The 16,717-nt window shown below is 40.4% G+C and overlaps 1 protein-coding gene across 3 annotated transcripts in view; it reads left to right on the top strand.

The window, feature by feature from the left end:
* LOC124631822 overlaps positions 1 to 14,276 on the top strand; it is a 48,518-nt gene extending 34,242 nt beyond the window's left edge. For all 3 annotated transcript variants that reach the window (XM_047166438.1, XM_047166436.1, XM_047166437.1), the window contains 6 exons: positions 63 to 142; positions 5,759 to 11,313; positions 11,396 to 11,562; positions 11,651 to 11,862; positions 11,990 to 12,180; positions 12,296 to 14,276. In XM_047166438.1, coding sequence (XP_047022394.1) covers positions 5,782 to 11,313; positions 11,396 to 11,562; positions 11,651 to 11,862; positions 11,990 to 12,180; positions 12,296 to 12,520 — 6,327 coding nt within the window. In that variant the 5' untranslated portion in view covers positions 63 to 142; positions 5,759 to 5,781 and the 3' untranslated portion in view covers positions 12,521 to 14,276. The remainder of the gene's footprint in view (positions 1 to 62; positions 143 to 5,758; positions 11,314 to 11,395; positions 11,563 to 11,650; positions 11,863 to 11,989; positions 12,181 to 12,295) is intronic.
* Positions 14,277 to 16,717: the final 2,441 nt, after the last annotated feature.

Below are 16,717 nucleotides of genomic sequence, written 5' to 3'. Positions count from 1 at the left end.
GATTCCGATCAATTGTTGCTTCAATAGCAAAGTCGTTAATGATGGTTTATGTTTTATTTCAGGTCTTTCTGGGAAAGAAGCCGGAGACATGAACGCGCATAGGGGTCGCCACTCTCATCAAGCAGGGTAGCTGTTATACCACGTAAGTTGCCACCCCTTTTATTAAACCTTTGAATTAATCTGATTTACTACATTATTCAATGGTTCCTAATGGAAAAGTATGAGAAATTATCACCAAGCGCCTTATCAAAACGCCATTGTTTTAATTAATAATCTGCCTGGAGTTCAGTGGTCTGTAGGCACAACATTTTATTCCGGTCGACATAAATACACAGTAATCATCCAGATAAGCGCAATCGAATTTATTTCCTGCGTGCTGATCTCATTTCAGGAAAACTTGTCTGGCTAATAATACAGATTTACAATAATCTGCACAATTCTTACGTGCCTGGAATAAATAGTTCTAAAGAGTAATAAAAAACGTCAACGTTTTTTGTCTGAGTCTAATTACGAGTATCTACCTAGTGCCTATTTCTTCAGCGAGACGTTATACTCTTTGAAATAAGTATAGATAATAGAGTTAATGCATACAAAAAACCGTAGTTTTTTGGCAAGTTATCAAAAGGACCACAACATGCTGTGAAGCTGTATGCCAAAATGCGTTTCACATAATATTCATTATACACGAATTACTACGGGGGCATGGCTAGCACAGAATCCTACCGTAGTAAGAAGTCGTGTACATACAAAATATCGTGGAATTACCACCCAGTGCTGAACTGGCTTTATTATCAACTCCACTCGTATTTAATAGAACAGTAGAACTATTAATTAGTCAGTGATGTATGACTAATTTATACTTTGATGGGTCTTATAAAATGTGGACTTACGCGACTTCAAACTAACCCTCTGAAAAATTACGTAAAAAGCTAAACGAATTATCGTCAAATTAAGAAAGAAGATATGTTAGGTACTACATAACAAATAAAAATTCATAAATACTAATACACAAGTAAGCGAGGACTAAAAACACGTTATGTAAAACTAATTCCGGTATCTTTCTATTACATAGCTAAGTAGATTTTCCAGTGCGGCGTTCTCATAACGGAATCCGCATAAGTGCACTACGCGTCATTGCATCTTGTAACGCTCCGATGCACACATGCAATTATTTCACTTAAAAACAACGCGAATATAGCTTTGTTACACGTTTAACTTCGTAATTACGGAATCTAAGCTAAAGATAGAAATAGTAGCTACCTGTTGGATTAAGTTTCACGATTGTATAGCTACAGAACCCGAGTGAGTTCGACCGTTAAGAGTTTTATACGCTTTCTCTCTGTTTACTTTTTGCTTCTGAATGTAATTTCATCTCAATTCACAAAGCTGAAGTTTATTTAACAAAGTTTTATTGAATCCTTTTTGAGAACAAAAGCGCTAGGTGTGCAATTTTCTGGGTAACTGAGTGAGTTGAGATTTTTCATGTTTTCGAAATGTAAATAGCTAGTAGGTATCTGTTTTATTTTTGTCGCATTAGCTGGGGACAGTAATCAGTTAAAAATATAGGGGCAGATAAGATAGAAAGCATAATATTTTCAACTGTTATCAGAGGTTGCTGATACAGAAAGGTTGTGTGAGAACGACAGGTATAAGTTGCTACTAACAGTCTAAGAATTTCGTTATCTATGATTGTTTTTCCCAGTCGCACGACGTCTGACGTCAACAATACGTAGATATCTACATTTGATAGGTAAATATAATGGGTCGCGGGGTCATTAACCCCGTATCTTACAGACGGTCGGGTAGGTGACATTGACCTTACTGGAAATCATAAATAGAGTAGGGATCGATCGGTCTTTCTGGAAATACTAGGCTGGATTACTGGTTACATCATTTAGAAAATTGTATGTATGTGCTTAGGAATAGGTACCTACTAACATAGTAAATTTATTTAAAATTCATTGGTGCATTAACGTTATTTCGTCACTTATTATTTGAGAAATCTATTCTGGTTTATTTTTGGACTTAACCGTATTATGCAAACACACATTTGTATTTTCTTTGTTGTATTACGTCTATTGGCCTAGTAAAACAATTCAATTGTTACCGAAAGATTATTTTTATTGCTAGTCACTTCAACAAGAAAAACATAGCTTCGTATTAAAATGTTTTACTTCTGAATATTCAGCGCATGTAACTATGTATGTTCAAGACACATACATAAATACAATTACCATATAATTTTATTTAGGTACGTGAATAGAAATTAAATCGTCTTACTACTCGCCAGGGCGTATATGTGTTATTTACTTACCTAATTAAAACACACCTTAAACTAAACAAAAAATATCTTTTGACATTGAAGAATTGTTTTTCAAATTACAAGTAACGTAAAATGGCCGCCGTTTACCAGTTTAAATATGGAAGTTCTCATGTAAGCGTAGTCTATGATTTAGTTTGGATAGTTTGTACGGGGTTCGACGCATCTCATCCGTCACCGTTGCCAGGGCTCTGCAATCGATCGAGGAGCGTCGCCCGGAGACCCGGCTTCCGCTCCCGGGAAGCTTAACAAATATGCGTTCGGATACACATAGCTGCAATGTCAACAAACAACACCGCAGTATCGACTCAAAGCGTTTACGATACAAGACTTTTTATTTTCAATCCGATATTGGTATCTGTATTAAGTTTCAGTACACAAGCACTTGATGATCAAATAAAAAATCTGTACAATCGTAAAACAACTTTGCAGACAAAGGTATTTATTTCCAAGTTCTCAGTCGGACGCGGAAAAAGTAAACCCGTACAAATAAAAATCAACGACAGTCCAGAGGGAGACTAGGGTGAAGAAAGCACTTTTTCTGAAGTGGCAAGCGTCCAACTCTCCCGAAGATCGCGACGCTTACAGGCTTGCAAAACGAGCCACAAAACGAGCTGTAGCCAGAGCCAGACGTAACCACTTACAGCCACTATATGATAGGTTGGAAACGTCTGAGGGGCAAAAGCTCATTTATAAGTTGGCTCGTTCCAGGATTAAAGCGGCACAGGACATCTCCAAGTGCCGCTGTGTCAAAGATCCTGACGGCAACCTGTTATGCGAGGACCTCGCGGTGAAGGAGAGATGGCGCTCTTATTTCCACGAGCTGCTGAATAAGCAGCACAGAGAAGTGCAGCCACCGGACCTCCCTCCGAATCAAGGACTGGTGCCACCGATAACGCCTGACGAAGTCCAGTTGGCTCTTCGCCGCATGAAAAATCGGAAAGCTGTCGGAGCCGATGGAGTCCCCATCGAAGTATGGAAAGCTATGGGGCCTCGTGGGGTGGGCATCCTAACAAACCTATTTAACCGCGTATGGGACACCGGCCGGATCCCGAACCAATGGAGACGGAGTGTCATCACTCCAGTCTTTAAGGGCAAGGGGTCTGTGCAGGAGTGTGGAAACTATCGCGGTATAAAGGTCATGTCCCACACCATGAAGCTCTTTGAGCGGATCGTTGACTCTCGGCTCCGGCAGGAGTGCATTGTTTCGGATTGTCAGTATGGCTTCCGCCCTGGTCATGGAACCATGGACCCTGTTTTCGCCCTAAGGATTGTGATGGAGAAATACAGGGCGAAGAACACACCTCTGCATTTCCTTTTTCTGGACATGCAGAAGGCCTTCGACTGTGTTCCTCGCATGATGATCCCGTGGGCGCTGCGGTCCAAAGGGGTGCCAGAAGTCTATGTTGACATTATCCGAGACATGTACCGGGATTCCGATTCAGTGGTTCGGACCGCTGTTGGTGACACTACAGCCTTCCCTGTTACCGTTGGAGTACACCAGGGCTCCGTCCTTGGCCCGTTTCTGTTCAGCGTGATACTGGACTCATTGTCCGAAAGCATCCGAGATGCGCATGAGCAGCCCCCGTGGTTGCTCATGTATGCTGACGACATCGCGCTGGCAGACGCGGACAAGGGACGGTTGGTGCAGCGTGTTAACATGTGGAAGGAGTCACTCGAGAACGGCGGTTTGCAGCTGCATGTGGGGAAGACTGAGTACGTGGCCTGCAACTCGACAGATCCCACCTCCGTCGGCATAGACGGTAATATGGTTGAGCAGACGGACCAGGTCAGGTACTTGGGATCTGTCCTTCACGCGTCTGGTGGCATCGATTGCGACGTCAGGGCACGAATTTCGGCGGCATGGGCCAAGTGGCGTGAGGTGTCTGGTGTCATTTGTGACCCTAAAATGCCGGTTAAGCTGAAGGGACAGGTCTATAAATCCATCATTAGGCCTGTCCTATTGTATGGCAGTGAAGCGTGGCCTGTGCTTGAGCGGCACAAGCAGGAGCTGCGGGTCACGGAGATGAAAATGCTGCGCTGGATGTGTGGAATTACGCGGAAAGACCGCGTTAGGAACTCGCGCATCCGCGGCAGCCTTCATGTCCGTGACATTGCAGACAAACTGCAAGAGTGTCGCTTACGCTGGTACGGACACGTTTTACGGAAACCGGCCACTTACGTGGGGAACAAATGTCTAGCCATGGCGCCTCCGCCCGGCCGGGGCAGACTGGGTAGACCCAGGAAATGCTGGCTTGACGTTGTAAGGGATGACATGCGTGCCAATGGACTAACCACCAGGGATGCCGAAGACCGAGCGAAGTGGAGGAGAAGAAGCAGGAAAGCGGACCCCGGGCCCGGAAGGGCAACCGGGACAACGCTAGGATGATGATGATGAAATAAAAATCAACGGCAAAACTTTCCTCAAATTTTTTAGTTAAATATTACTTTTGTTATAGGGAAAATAAAAACTAAAAGGGTTATTTATTTTTATAATAAGGCTTTTTTAATTTTAATATCTTTGTGATTTTTTTAATTTATAGGACTTTTCCCAAATGGTTTCAAGGCTTTGTAAAAGATACATCCTTATGCATATTTATAGTTCTCAACGTTTCACTTCACACTGCCTTGAAATACTTAACTGTCAACCCTAACTGACCTCACACAGTCGTACACGTTACGCGGGAAATGTAAATGAAGATTCTGAAGCACTGACGGCTAATTAACATTAATTGCTGATAAGTTATAATTAATACAAATAAAGAAACGAGTTACTAATGAAGGTTAATTTAATATTTCTTATGTTGCCTCCAAATACCTGCCCCGAACATAAAAGGTAAACGGCATGCGGCACCAATTGAGTATGTATGCAGAAACACTTTCTCATTTTCGCCCTCTCAGTTTATAGTTTAAAATAACTGCTAACTACCTACACAGTAAATTGAAGTGATATTGTTATTTTTGGTTTTCTGTTGTTAAAATAATTTTCATTACGTTCATACTCTTAAGATTATTGATGATACCAAAGTATCGACAAAAAGTGTGTTCATGACACCTTGTTTAACAAGAATTGTGGCCCCAAAAGAGTATGACCAATTAATTGCGCGGGGTTTTTGACATTCATTCGTATGAAGGTTAGTTAACTTTAAGCAACGTACTCACGCGGAAGTTGTATTAGTGTGTGTAATTTCGCGAATCTCTACAGTCGTTCATAAGTGTGCGTGCGGGGGCGAAGTACGCTCAAGGGCAGCCGTCGGGTAACGACCCAACCACGCACCTTCGACAAGTCGTGCGTTCAATACCGATATCGGCATTTACTCGCTCGATGCGATGATTGATGACTGTTGCTTTTATTACCACTTGATGATTATAGTAGTTATTTTGCTCTGATCATAAGTCTTGAAGACATTTTTAATTTCTTTTCATCTTTTGTTTCAGGTGGTGTCTAGAGGAGACGGAGTATGGACGTGTCTTTTAACAATGTACTGGAAGGGACGCGCCAGTACTTTATGGGGGTACCGAAGCAAGCACAGGCGGACGGCTCGGGTCAGCCCTTATGGCCATCAGGTGCTCCACTACCAGAAGAAGGAGCTCCAGCGCAATCCGGAGCTCCTGCTCCGTCGTCACGTCCGCCTTCTGCTGCGGCCGCCCCGCCTTCCGTCCCAAGCTCGACGCCAGTCGCAGTTCCACCGCGGCCACCTTCGGAGCCTATTGAGCCCGAACCACACATCATCCATAAAGCTACCGTTATGCGAGAGGCTGCAGAGAAGCGTCGCGAGCAGCCTGAAATTGAGGATGATGAAGAAGCAGTGGGTACTCTTTCACCTCCATCGCACATAATTCGAAAGCCGCCGAGGACTCTACCGTCACCCGCACCGGCTCCTGCTGCTCCGTGCCCGTCCCCGGCACGACCGCCGTCAGCCGCTCCACTGCAGCCTCCAACGCCTGCAGAACCTCAACTGGAGGCTCCAACTGCACAGTACCGCCCGCCGGTACATCGTGTACAAACACCAACTGCCAGGCAGCCGGATCATTATGCACCTGGTAGACCACCAGATCCTTATCCTACTTCACGACCACCGGAATCATATGGGCGGTATCATTATGATTCAAACATGTCAGAAGGAAGCCGAAATTCTCATGGGCCGGTAGCATCACCTCAGCCTTCAACGCATTCGCGCCAAAGCCCACAAACTTATGCAAGGTTATCGGGGTCGATGCCGCAACACACCACATCGAGATTGCGCGAGGTGGCTGCTCAAAGTCCACCAACGCAAAGATACCAAATGCAACCAACTCAACCGCCGCCCCCACCGAACGATCGCGTTCCACCAATTCATCATCCACAGCCCGCTCCTCCTGCACAGAGACATACTGCTGACAGCAGATCTGCTCAGATGCAATATACAACTATGCAGCAGCGCCGGGATCTGTCGCCTTATGGACGAACTTCCTCACATTACGAGCGGCATCCTGTGGTACCACAAAGAAAATATGACCACCAACAGGCTTATCCGAGCTATCGGCCTTCGCCTGTTGCGCAGCCTGTTCAAAGTCACCGCGTGGATACACATCATCAAGTGCAATTTAAACACGCTCCTATGGATGTTATGAGCTCACATTACGCGCCGAAACCACAAGAGCGTTCGCCAGTGCCAATCCCACCGCACCCACATGACGCTGCTCGCTTGCCACCACGTGCAGAGTTTCCTACTATAAGTAGATCTGTAGATACTAGAAGCGGTTACCACTACCCGGCGCCTTCAACGTCGACATCTAGGTATGGACCTAGTGCACCCGTTCCAATTGTTCAAAATACAACTCAGTCAAGATCTGTTTATCATCCAGCAGCTGCACCTAAAACTAGTTATGAATATGTTCCGTCAACTCCCGTCCAAACATCCCCAGCGAGATCGACAGTAAAACCTGGCTACCCTAACCAAGCACGCATGACAGTATCTGTAACGTCACTAGTTAATCAAATGAATCAAACTAAGCAAAAGCAAGAACCACCTGCTGCAGTATCGCAAGCTAGTAAACAGAAACGAGAATCCCCGTTAGATTTATCTGTGAAAACAGTAAAAAATTCAGCTGACTCGTCTACAACTCAAGACGATGCAATTGATTCAGCAGCAGAAAATAAAATGATAGCTCTACCTCATCGTCCATCATCGTCCGGTAGTCGTCACGCACATTTGCCAACTACAAGTTATGTAGCATCTCATAAAGTGGATTTCGCACCAAATTTTACTCAATACGGAGGAGACAGGAACGCTGCACACGGATATGTGACACCATCGCAACCTGGTCACCCGCCTATGCGTTACAACGGCTCATATGAAGCACGTCGGCCTGTAGCCGAAGCTTATCCTGTTGAATCTCCCCATTCTTACCAAGAACGTAGTGTTCCAATAAGAACCGAATATGTTCCTAAAATAGACCTTACAAGATCTCTTGGAGACCAACGTCTCCCTGAAAATAGAGTTCGTGATGATCGGCATTTTATAATAGAAGAGAGAAAACGACCTGCGGGTCCAATTGCAAGCAACATTCCGGAGAAGATAGTTCGATATGAAACCTGGACGGCAGACAGTCGGATAGACCACCTAAATCAGTCTGCCCGAGAACAACGCGAACTTATGAAACAGCCGGTTTACAGCTATAGCAGATATAAGCAGCAGTTAGAAACTTATCAAAATGAACAAAAACGACCTGCTGTTTCTAGCGTTTATCGGGAACATCATACTCATGCAAATCGCAGATACTCAAATAATCCATATCATCCTGAATTAGCTCGTGAAACGAGCGATTATCATGCTCACTATCATGACAGAAATCCGTCTGTCAATAGCCGTCACCAAGTTATACAAAAAATTCCGAGCCATAGAGATATGCATACGCATCATTTTGATCCTGCTAGTGGAATTCCTGCTGATAAAAGAGTACTCAGTATACTAAGAAACAGTTTAGAAACGAAACATACCGGGTTCATGGAACCACCAAGACAAGTCAAACACGTCCCAGACCTAATCGTCATAGACGATGCCGAAGATTCTGTAATAGACATCACAGATCTTACTAAGGAGAATGATACAGAATTGGCATCTAAAAATGTTGTTAGACTTAATTCAAATCACATTACTCCCAATTTACATCAACATATCCAAATGCCTAAAGCTGTTGATTCGTTACCTCGTGACTCAGAATATAACAATAGCCCCGATCCAAAACCTATCTCACCTGAAAACGATGTTGCATCCAGAATAAGAACAAAGGCAGAGTTAAAAGTTATGCCTCCTTCACAAGATACCATGGCGAAAACTGAGACAAAGCAAACCATACCACCTGAAAATGAAAAGTTAAAATTACTTCCCAGAAAAACACACTTGTTTAATCAAATAAGGGAAGACAATTTGAGGTTAGAATCTGTAATAAAAAATGAGGAGTTGGCTGCAGCTATCATTCCAGAAGTTAAAACAGAGCCAATGAACATTGAAGAAATTGAAAAAGACGCTGAGATTTCTATAAAGACGGAAAATATTCTAGAAAGCTTAGAGCCCGTAGGTATTAATGAAGTAAATGATGCTCCTTTTGAAGATTTGGATTGGGCAAATGCGTGTGATAGTTTTATGGAACAGCTTAAGTCGGGATGTCATAAGAAGAAAGTACATAGAAGACGAATTGATACCCTTGAGAACGAAAATGAAAGCAAAGTTGAGAAATCTCAAAGTTTAGACCCAGTTCAGGCGGGCACTCAAAAAACAACAGAAGATATATTACCTTCAGAGGCAGCGTCTCAACCAGCTACTATAAATGTTACACCACTTGCAGGTGAACCTACACAAAGTACAGAAGAGGTACCACCCATAGTCATTAAGCAAGAGCCTATGGATGAAGATGAACTTGAACCTATTAATGAAATTGAAACGCCTGTTTCACAAGAATTAATTACCGTCGAGAAGCCGTCCAACAAATGTGAAAAGGTTAAAAATGACAAAAAGATTGAAAAGCAAAAAGATTCTGATCGGCCTACCAAAATGAGAGCCAAAGCGAAGGTTAAAAGTGAAAAATCCGATCAATCGTCTTCATCCAAGAAAGAATTGAAAGAAAAGACACCTATAAAAACTTTGATCAAAGAAGAATTAGAATCGACGGATGACGATGAGCCGCTCATTAAAAGCAAGATTCTAAAAGAAAAGGAACAAAGTGATCGTCTGAAGTATCAGCTATTAAAGGATTTATCCGAGAAATCTGCGTACGTTAAACTCGAGTGTTGTGATGTAGATGTAAATAAAAATACTAGAAAATCACTGGATTCTACAATGTCAAAGGATAAAGAAGAAAAGCCAAGTAAGGGTAAACTATCGAGGCAAATATCAAGATCTAAGAGCAAACTTTCCGTAGACACTAAAAACGAGAAACATGATGTTAATTCAAGTTCTGATAGTGACGATGATGATATTAGTGTAGCAAGAAGACTCCGTATGCGTAAAAATACAAAAACAGACGAAAATAAAAGCACAACTAGTTTGAAAACTCCGGTGAAATCATCCCCTGGAAAGAAACAAGATAGCAGCAGCGCAAGTAACAGTTCTACGCCTGTGCGCAAACCAACATTTGGTGACGGATCATACTTTCATCCAGGTTGGGAAGAAGAATTGTATAAATACAAACGTTCTCTTCGTATGCCTACACGACTTATTGCCATACCACGAGGGCGCTCTGGTGGACCATTTGTCAGCAGGTCGGGTGCTATTTTTACTCGAGGTTCGACATCTCTACCTGACTTGGACCCTGCACCTCTTTCTCCAGCCCCGTCTTCGGCACCGTCGGCTGCTACAGATGATTTATACGCACGTCGCCCTGAAAAACTAACCCTTGACAGTGATTTGGATTCGAATTCTAGTTATTCTACACCAAATAAGTTGCATTATGATTCGGAAGCATCGACATCAACGGTATTGTCGTCTAAAATTAATAAGAAGAAAAGCAGTTCCATTGTTGATGTTCTGATTCAAAAGTGTGGCAAGAAAGAAGACGGCCGAAAAGAAAAAAAAAGTAAAGATAAAGACGATAAAACTCCTAAGATCATACCAAAAAAATCGAATGAGTTGCTGCCGACACCCAGCTTAGGTCTTGTAAAAAACGGCAATAAAGGCAGTTACAATGTTAAGAAAGAAAAATTGATGGAAGATATTTTTTATTTAGGTGCATTTAGGAAAGAAACTGTAACTGCGTTCAGGAATTCATTTATTAAAGACACAGATGGTCTCATTGGTGCTACTGAAGAATTCGCACCAGTTGTTCTGAAATCGAGGACAAGAACAGAAAGTCGAGTGCTCAAACAAAGAGCAACAATCAAAGAGGTATTTGGTGACGAAAGACCGGCCTCTGCGCCTCCTACCTCTTGTCGAGAGGACGATGTAAGCGAAGAAAAGGAAACTAAAATTGTAGAAATAAAAAAAGAACCAGATTCAAAACCCAAATTTAAGCCTAGAAAAATCGTAAAAGACAAACTTAAAAGAAGGTCAAGTTCAATAAGAGACGGACTTAGAAGCACTAAATCTTTGAAAAGAAATGACGCTAAGGGCAGGTTAATGCGTTTAAAAAAAAGGAATAGCATTATGAAATCGCTTAACCACAAAAGAACGAAAGAACTGTCGGCTAATAAACATAAAAATGATAATGCCAATCAAGAAGATAAAGACAAAACTAAAGTAGAAGGGAGTTCATTAGCTCCTCCTGATGGTGTAAATACAAAAAGGCGGCTTAAACGTCTTTTTGGGAGAAGAAAATTTAGCTCTGGATTTGATTATATTAGGAAAAAGAAGAAAATAATACGTAGAGAGGAACCTACCACTAAGATTCGTAGGCCAGCCGTGAAGCCTAGTCCAGAATCAGTTCACGATATACAGAAAGAAATCAAGGGCTGGTTCATCAACAAAAGTATTGGAGAAACGCATCTCCACAGAGCTGCCAGATTAGGATACACGGTAAGTATTATGTACAAATTCAAGACAAAAATACAGTAATAATTTTTTAAAAGTACTAATGAAATGTTTGTCTTATTTACAGGACTGCGTGGCTTATTGCTTGGAGAAGTTGGAATCGGACCCCTCGGCGAAAGACAATGCTGGATTTACGCCCCTACACGTGGCAGCCGCTAAGGGTCATGTCAGAATAGCAAGACTACTGCTGCAGTACGGCGCAAACGTGTCTGCTGCCGCTCAAGGAGGAATAAGGTGAGTAAAAAAATCTGAAAGCTCACCAGTTATGTATTGATGAAAAATATTGAAGATGTATCTAATAAATACAATGGTTTATTTTTAGACCTTTACATGAAGCATGTGAAAATAGTCACGTGGAAGTTATACGTCTGCTTCTTGCGTACGGCGCGGATCCATTGCTCGGTACATACGCGGGCCAGACTCCAGAAGAACTGACAGAAGGACCCGCTGCAACTCTGCTGAGACTACACATCGCCGACGTGCAGGGAAATGCTATTGAACCCTGGCGATTTCCACCACCTACTGAAATTATAGGTAGGTTACCCATATACTTAAATAAATAATTCATACGCTTTACAAAACTCCTGGCAAAAGATTATATCAGTGGATACAAGCAAGACGGAGCATTTTAAATCTAAATAGAGACTTCTTAATATTTCAGATCGCGAGGAGATAGGGTGCGATGCCCTATCCTCACCGCCCCCGGCGTCACCTCCCCCTCCTCCGGACTCCATGATCGAGATCCAGTGCACCGAGGCTCCGCTGCCGCCCTTTTACAGCCTTCGGACCCCCACTGGTCAACCGGCGGACGGCCTGTGGTGTTTGCTGCAGGATATCACCAATTTACTACAGGTAAGACTTTTTTACGACTTAATTATGCCATTGCACAAGAACGATCCGTTGCAGGTTTTATGTTTTCGGTTTTAATGATTAGACAGTCACTCATTTAATCATGTTCTCGTTCCAGATCAAATCAAAAGACAGTCTGCTGAAGCAAATCCACTGTGGGTCCGGATCACCCAAGGAATTACTTCGCGAAATCCGTACGCAAGAGTTTCTGGAGCGAGCGCAGTGTCACCAGCTGCTTGGCGCCGGAGAGAAAGTCAACGTGCGCGCTTCTAAAGTGGCGCTTGTTAGAGTTACTGACAAACTGAGGCAACTGCTAAAGATTGAAACCGTACTTGTTAGCTGACACTAGGTCAAACTATAAGGCCTCCCATTGATCAAATGACACACAAGAAGTGGTGACACGGAAGAAGGCCTAATTCAACTCAAATATGTCTATTGCCGTTTTTTAGATTGGCATTGTCATCTTTAAATCGTTTTAGAATGTGATTGGAGACATTTTCAGTTATAAAAGTATCCATCCCTTAAGAAACTTTATCACTTGAGAGATGGAAACCGACGATTTACTACAGATTAGTAAATCAATTCATAATGACATGATACATGCTTTCATGTCATAGGTACATAATATAACATTGTTTTTAAATAAACACATAATACACGCGTTTGATTGAAGACGGCTCAATAACGAGATCTTAATACCAAGCTTGACTGATTATTGTAATGTAACATGTATCTCATTTAAGAACAATATTATAAACATATTCGTTTTATGAGACTGTGTATTTTAAGGCAGCCATTTCATAATCATTTTTTTGTCTCACTCAAAGTCTGGCTTGTGAGATGTTGTGTATACTATAAATGAACAACTTGTGTAAATATTGTAAATAGTTTAATATGTAGTTTAATGCGTATAGATGTTTGCTTTAAATGTTCGATATTCTCATGGGTGCTATTTAACGTTGGTGTACGGTGTATTGGGTAGATAGGTGAATAAGTAATGCTGCGGCGAGATGTTTAGTGTAATTCTATTATAATATTAGGAAATTAACGACATGTAGTTACCACACTGTTAATTGTAAGGCGTTAGCATAATCTTATACTGTGTGTGCAATAGTATACGTGGTTATTCTTGAAAATGTAGATGATTTTTATTGTGTAATTGGAGTGAAGGTATCAAGTCACAGGGTTGGATGGCCTTATGCACACGACTGTTGTACTTAAGTCATCGCGCATGAACAAGTGCACTATCGTATGCAAGTAGATTCTATGAACATTATTGTGCGCTCCTTGGCAAGTTCTTCTACCTGGGTTTATCCAGTGTCATTTTCGTTATCTGCACATCACCTATTAACTGTTACTGTTATAATTATGTAATGTTTTGAGATTATGCTAGTAATTTCTTTATCAATTTTAATTTTAATATGGCATTTTTTGTTCTTTTGTTATGTTTGCTAATATTGTCTCCCCAAAATATTTTTATTAATATTGTACAATATTTTTGAATTAATTATAAATGAGTTATGTTTTTATATTTATACAGTCCTGTAAAAATAGGAAAATTTATTAAATCATATACGCATATCGCAAATACAGTAACAATGTAAATAAGATGAAACTGTAAACAAATTATTTTTTAACTTATTTTGGAGCGGCAAATATCTGATCTAAGTAATGCCAATGATGTTCTATTAGTACATGTTTAATTCATGTGGCATTATTTGGTGCAGCACACAACTTCTGTATAATATTTTGAGACTCTGTACGAATATAGCAGTTTTTATATGCAGTAGTCAAGGCCATTATCCGCCCTATCTATTTATTTCTTTGTGAAAACGAGAAACGAAGAAGTACATTATTAATCTGTGATGAAATATTATTAGGAGAATTATCTTGAGCGGAAAAATGGTATGAAAAATAATGATAGTTTTTGGAGTAAAATGTAACTAACGATTTATACAGAATTGTATACTTTTCTGAATGGTATCGAAATCGTGTAATGTTTTATCTGTTTTAGCTATACCTACAGTATAAGTATTACTATAATTATTTGACTCTTATTTCTTGTTGATAACATGGAAAATAAAACCGTGAACAATGAATAACATACTTATTTTTATTTATTTTTAACTACCCTCAACAAAATCAAAATCTAATACCGAATTACTGACCCAACATTAATTGGAAAGAAAGACTATTCTGTAGTACCTAGGCTTTTCCAGGATAGGTAGTAATGATGATAAAATAATGCGAATAATTAAGATAGGTATTCCGAAATGCAAGGGAACGAATTTGCGGGCGACCTCCTGTATATTTTGGTATATATAGTGTGTAATGTGTTATCTAAGTTTATTAGGGGCTAAAATCCAGAATACAAACTCACCTCTTCATTCACTAAACTTGAAGAGAGCCGCCCGCCCTAAAAATTTTAGGTTGTATAATAAAACAAGTTGACAAAAAACAATCTTTTGCACTCGGTCAACCGGCCTTTGATTCGGTATGTCAATTATGTCATGCATGAGTAGTGTTGCCACAGAACACATATACCCTATAGTTATATGTCAATGATATACCCTGACGAGAATTCCATAAAAGGCACCGCGTTGTAACCGCCAAACTGAGTAACCCTGCAAACGCCCTACATCAGTGGTTCCCGGTGGTCCGCGGATCACTGCTGGTCCCTGGAGGCATTCCAAGTGGTCCGCGAAGCTTTGCTTCGCGACGTTGCTATCCATCCATAGATGTAATATAATAAACAAGATTGCGCACGCTCGAAATATATATTTACGAAATTGAACTCTATTCCAACGCAATAAGGAACTAATTTTGTTGCATAATACACAGAGGCAAATCCGAGCCGAGAGGGATAGTTAGAACGGAGGCCGTTTGTCTCTTTCTAACACCTTGCCAGCATAAAAAAATGTTGTGATCAACAGTTTTGTCTTCCCAAAAAAACAATTGAATCACATATATTTTTATCTTATTTTAACAATTGTAAGTAACAAATTAATAAAAATCGCATTAATTTATTATACGAATAAATTATTTATATAAATTATTATTCTTAAAACATAAACAACATAAGTTTTTTTTTTTTTTCTAGCGGTAACCCTGAACATTCTTGGCGCGTAATCAGCATTTAAAATTTTGTTTATATTTTTTGTATTAAATCAATTTAAACTATTTAAATGGTGAAAAAGTGTTGCGTTTATACCTTTAAAAGTGAATCATATGGTGGTTGCAATATATCGTTCCACAGGTTAGCTAATAATAACATTTTCGTAAACCAAACAACTAGGGTGCCCATGAATTCTTGTAATGAGTGAAAATATGGGTGATGGATTTTAAAACTATTGTACTATTGTTATAGCTTCCCAAAAAATGAAGAAAGGCGACATAAATGGCTCAGCAGTCTATATATGAAGTAGAAATACAAAAAAAACAGTCTTCACTTCGAATCTTCCTGCTTTTATACTGCTAATTCCCGCTAATTATTAAAAGCCTTTATAAGTATCTTAAAGTCACAAACTGCGTAAGTTAAAACTTCAATACCAATCTGCGTTTAATAATCTTAGCAAATTCGGATTTGTCTCACATAGCTTAATCTCATAGTCACCCTATTAGAAAGGGACAGACAGCCTCCGTACTAACTGTTTCACTCGGCTCGTTTTTTGGGTTTACGTGCGCAGTCCTGTTTACTAATATTATGTCTATGTATCCATCTTACTTATCCAACAGAAAAAAAATAAGGTTTGAAATGTGGGCTACATTTCAAACCTTATTTTTTCGTAATTTTGGTTCTGAGTCTTAAAAAATAATTAAAATTTCCCGCTCGCTTCGCTCGCGTATTCAGAAACTATATGCTCTCGTTTTAACATTTGTCAACAAACAAAAAGTTAAAGTACGTTTGGGCTACATTTTACGTAATTTTGGTTCTGAGTCTTAAAAAATAATCAAAATTTCCCGCTCGCTTGGCTCGCGTATTCAGAAACTATATGCCCTCGTTTTTACATTTGTCAACAAACAAAAAGTTAAGTACGTTTGGGATACATTTCACGTCCTTACGAGTCCGAAAAAAATTGAGTAGTACTGAACCAAGAATTCAGAAGTTAGTAAAGAGAATGCAGTCACAAAAATCTCATTAAATTAAAATCTGTAGCTTTTAGTTTTTTGCTAAATAATAAAGAAATGAGTGCTAATTATAAAATGTGCTTGTATTCTTTATCACAGAACCCTCAATTTAGACAAATCAATGGGGTTGTCCCCGGCAAGACAAACTTTTGGTAAAGTGGTCCCTCATGACAAAAAGGTTAAGAACCACTGCCCTATATGCTATTATCAACTTTACTAATACTAGTATAAGTAAGGAGTAAGTACTAAAATTCACGAAAAGTCGAACCGATTAAAAAATTCTTTTAACCTTGGGAAGCTGCACTATCCCCGGATGACAAGGGCAATATTTTATCCGAGTGTGGAAGAGATTATTCTAGGTTGCGGGTGAAACTGCAAAAAACAGCTGTTCGACAATAAAAATGTAAACTAC

This window comes from Helicoverpa zea, chromosome 7, assembly GCF_022581195.2.
Source record: "Helicoverpa zea isolate HzStark_Cry1AcR chromosome 7, ilHelZeax1.1, whole genome shotgun sequence".
NCBI classification, from domain to species: Eukaryota; Metazoa; Arthropoda; class Insecta; order Lepidoptera; family Noctuidae; genus Helicoverpa; species Helicoverpa zea.
Note: the sequence above shows the minus strand (reverse complement) of the source record. Positions and strands in the feature narration are given on the sequence as shown.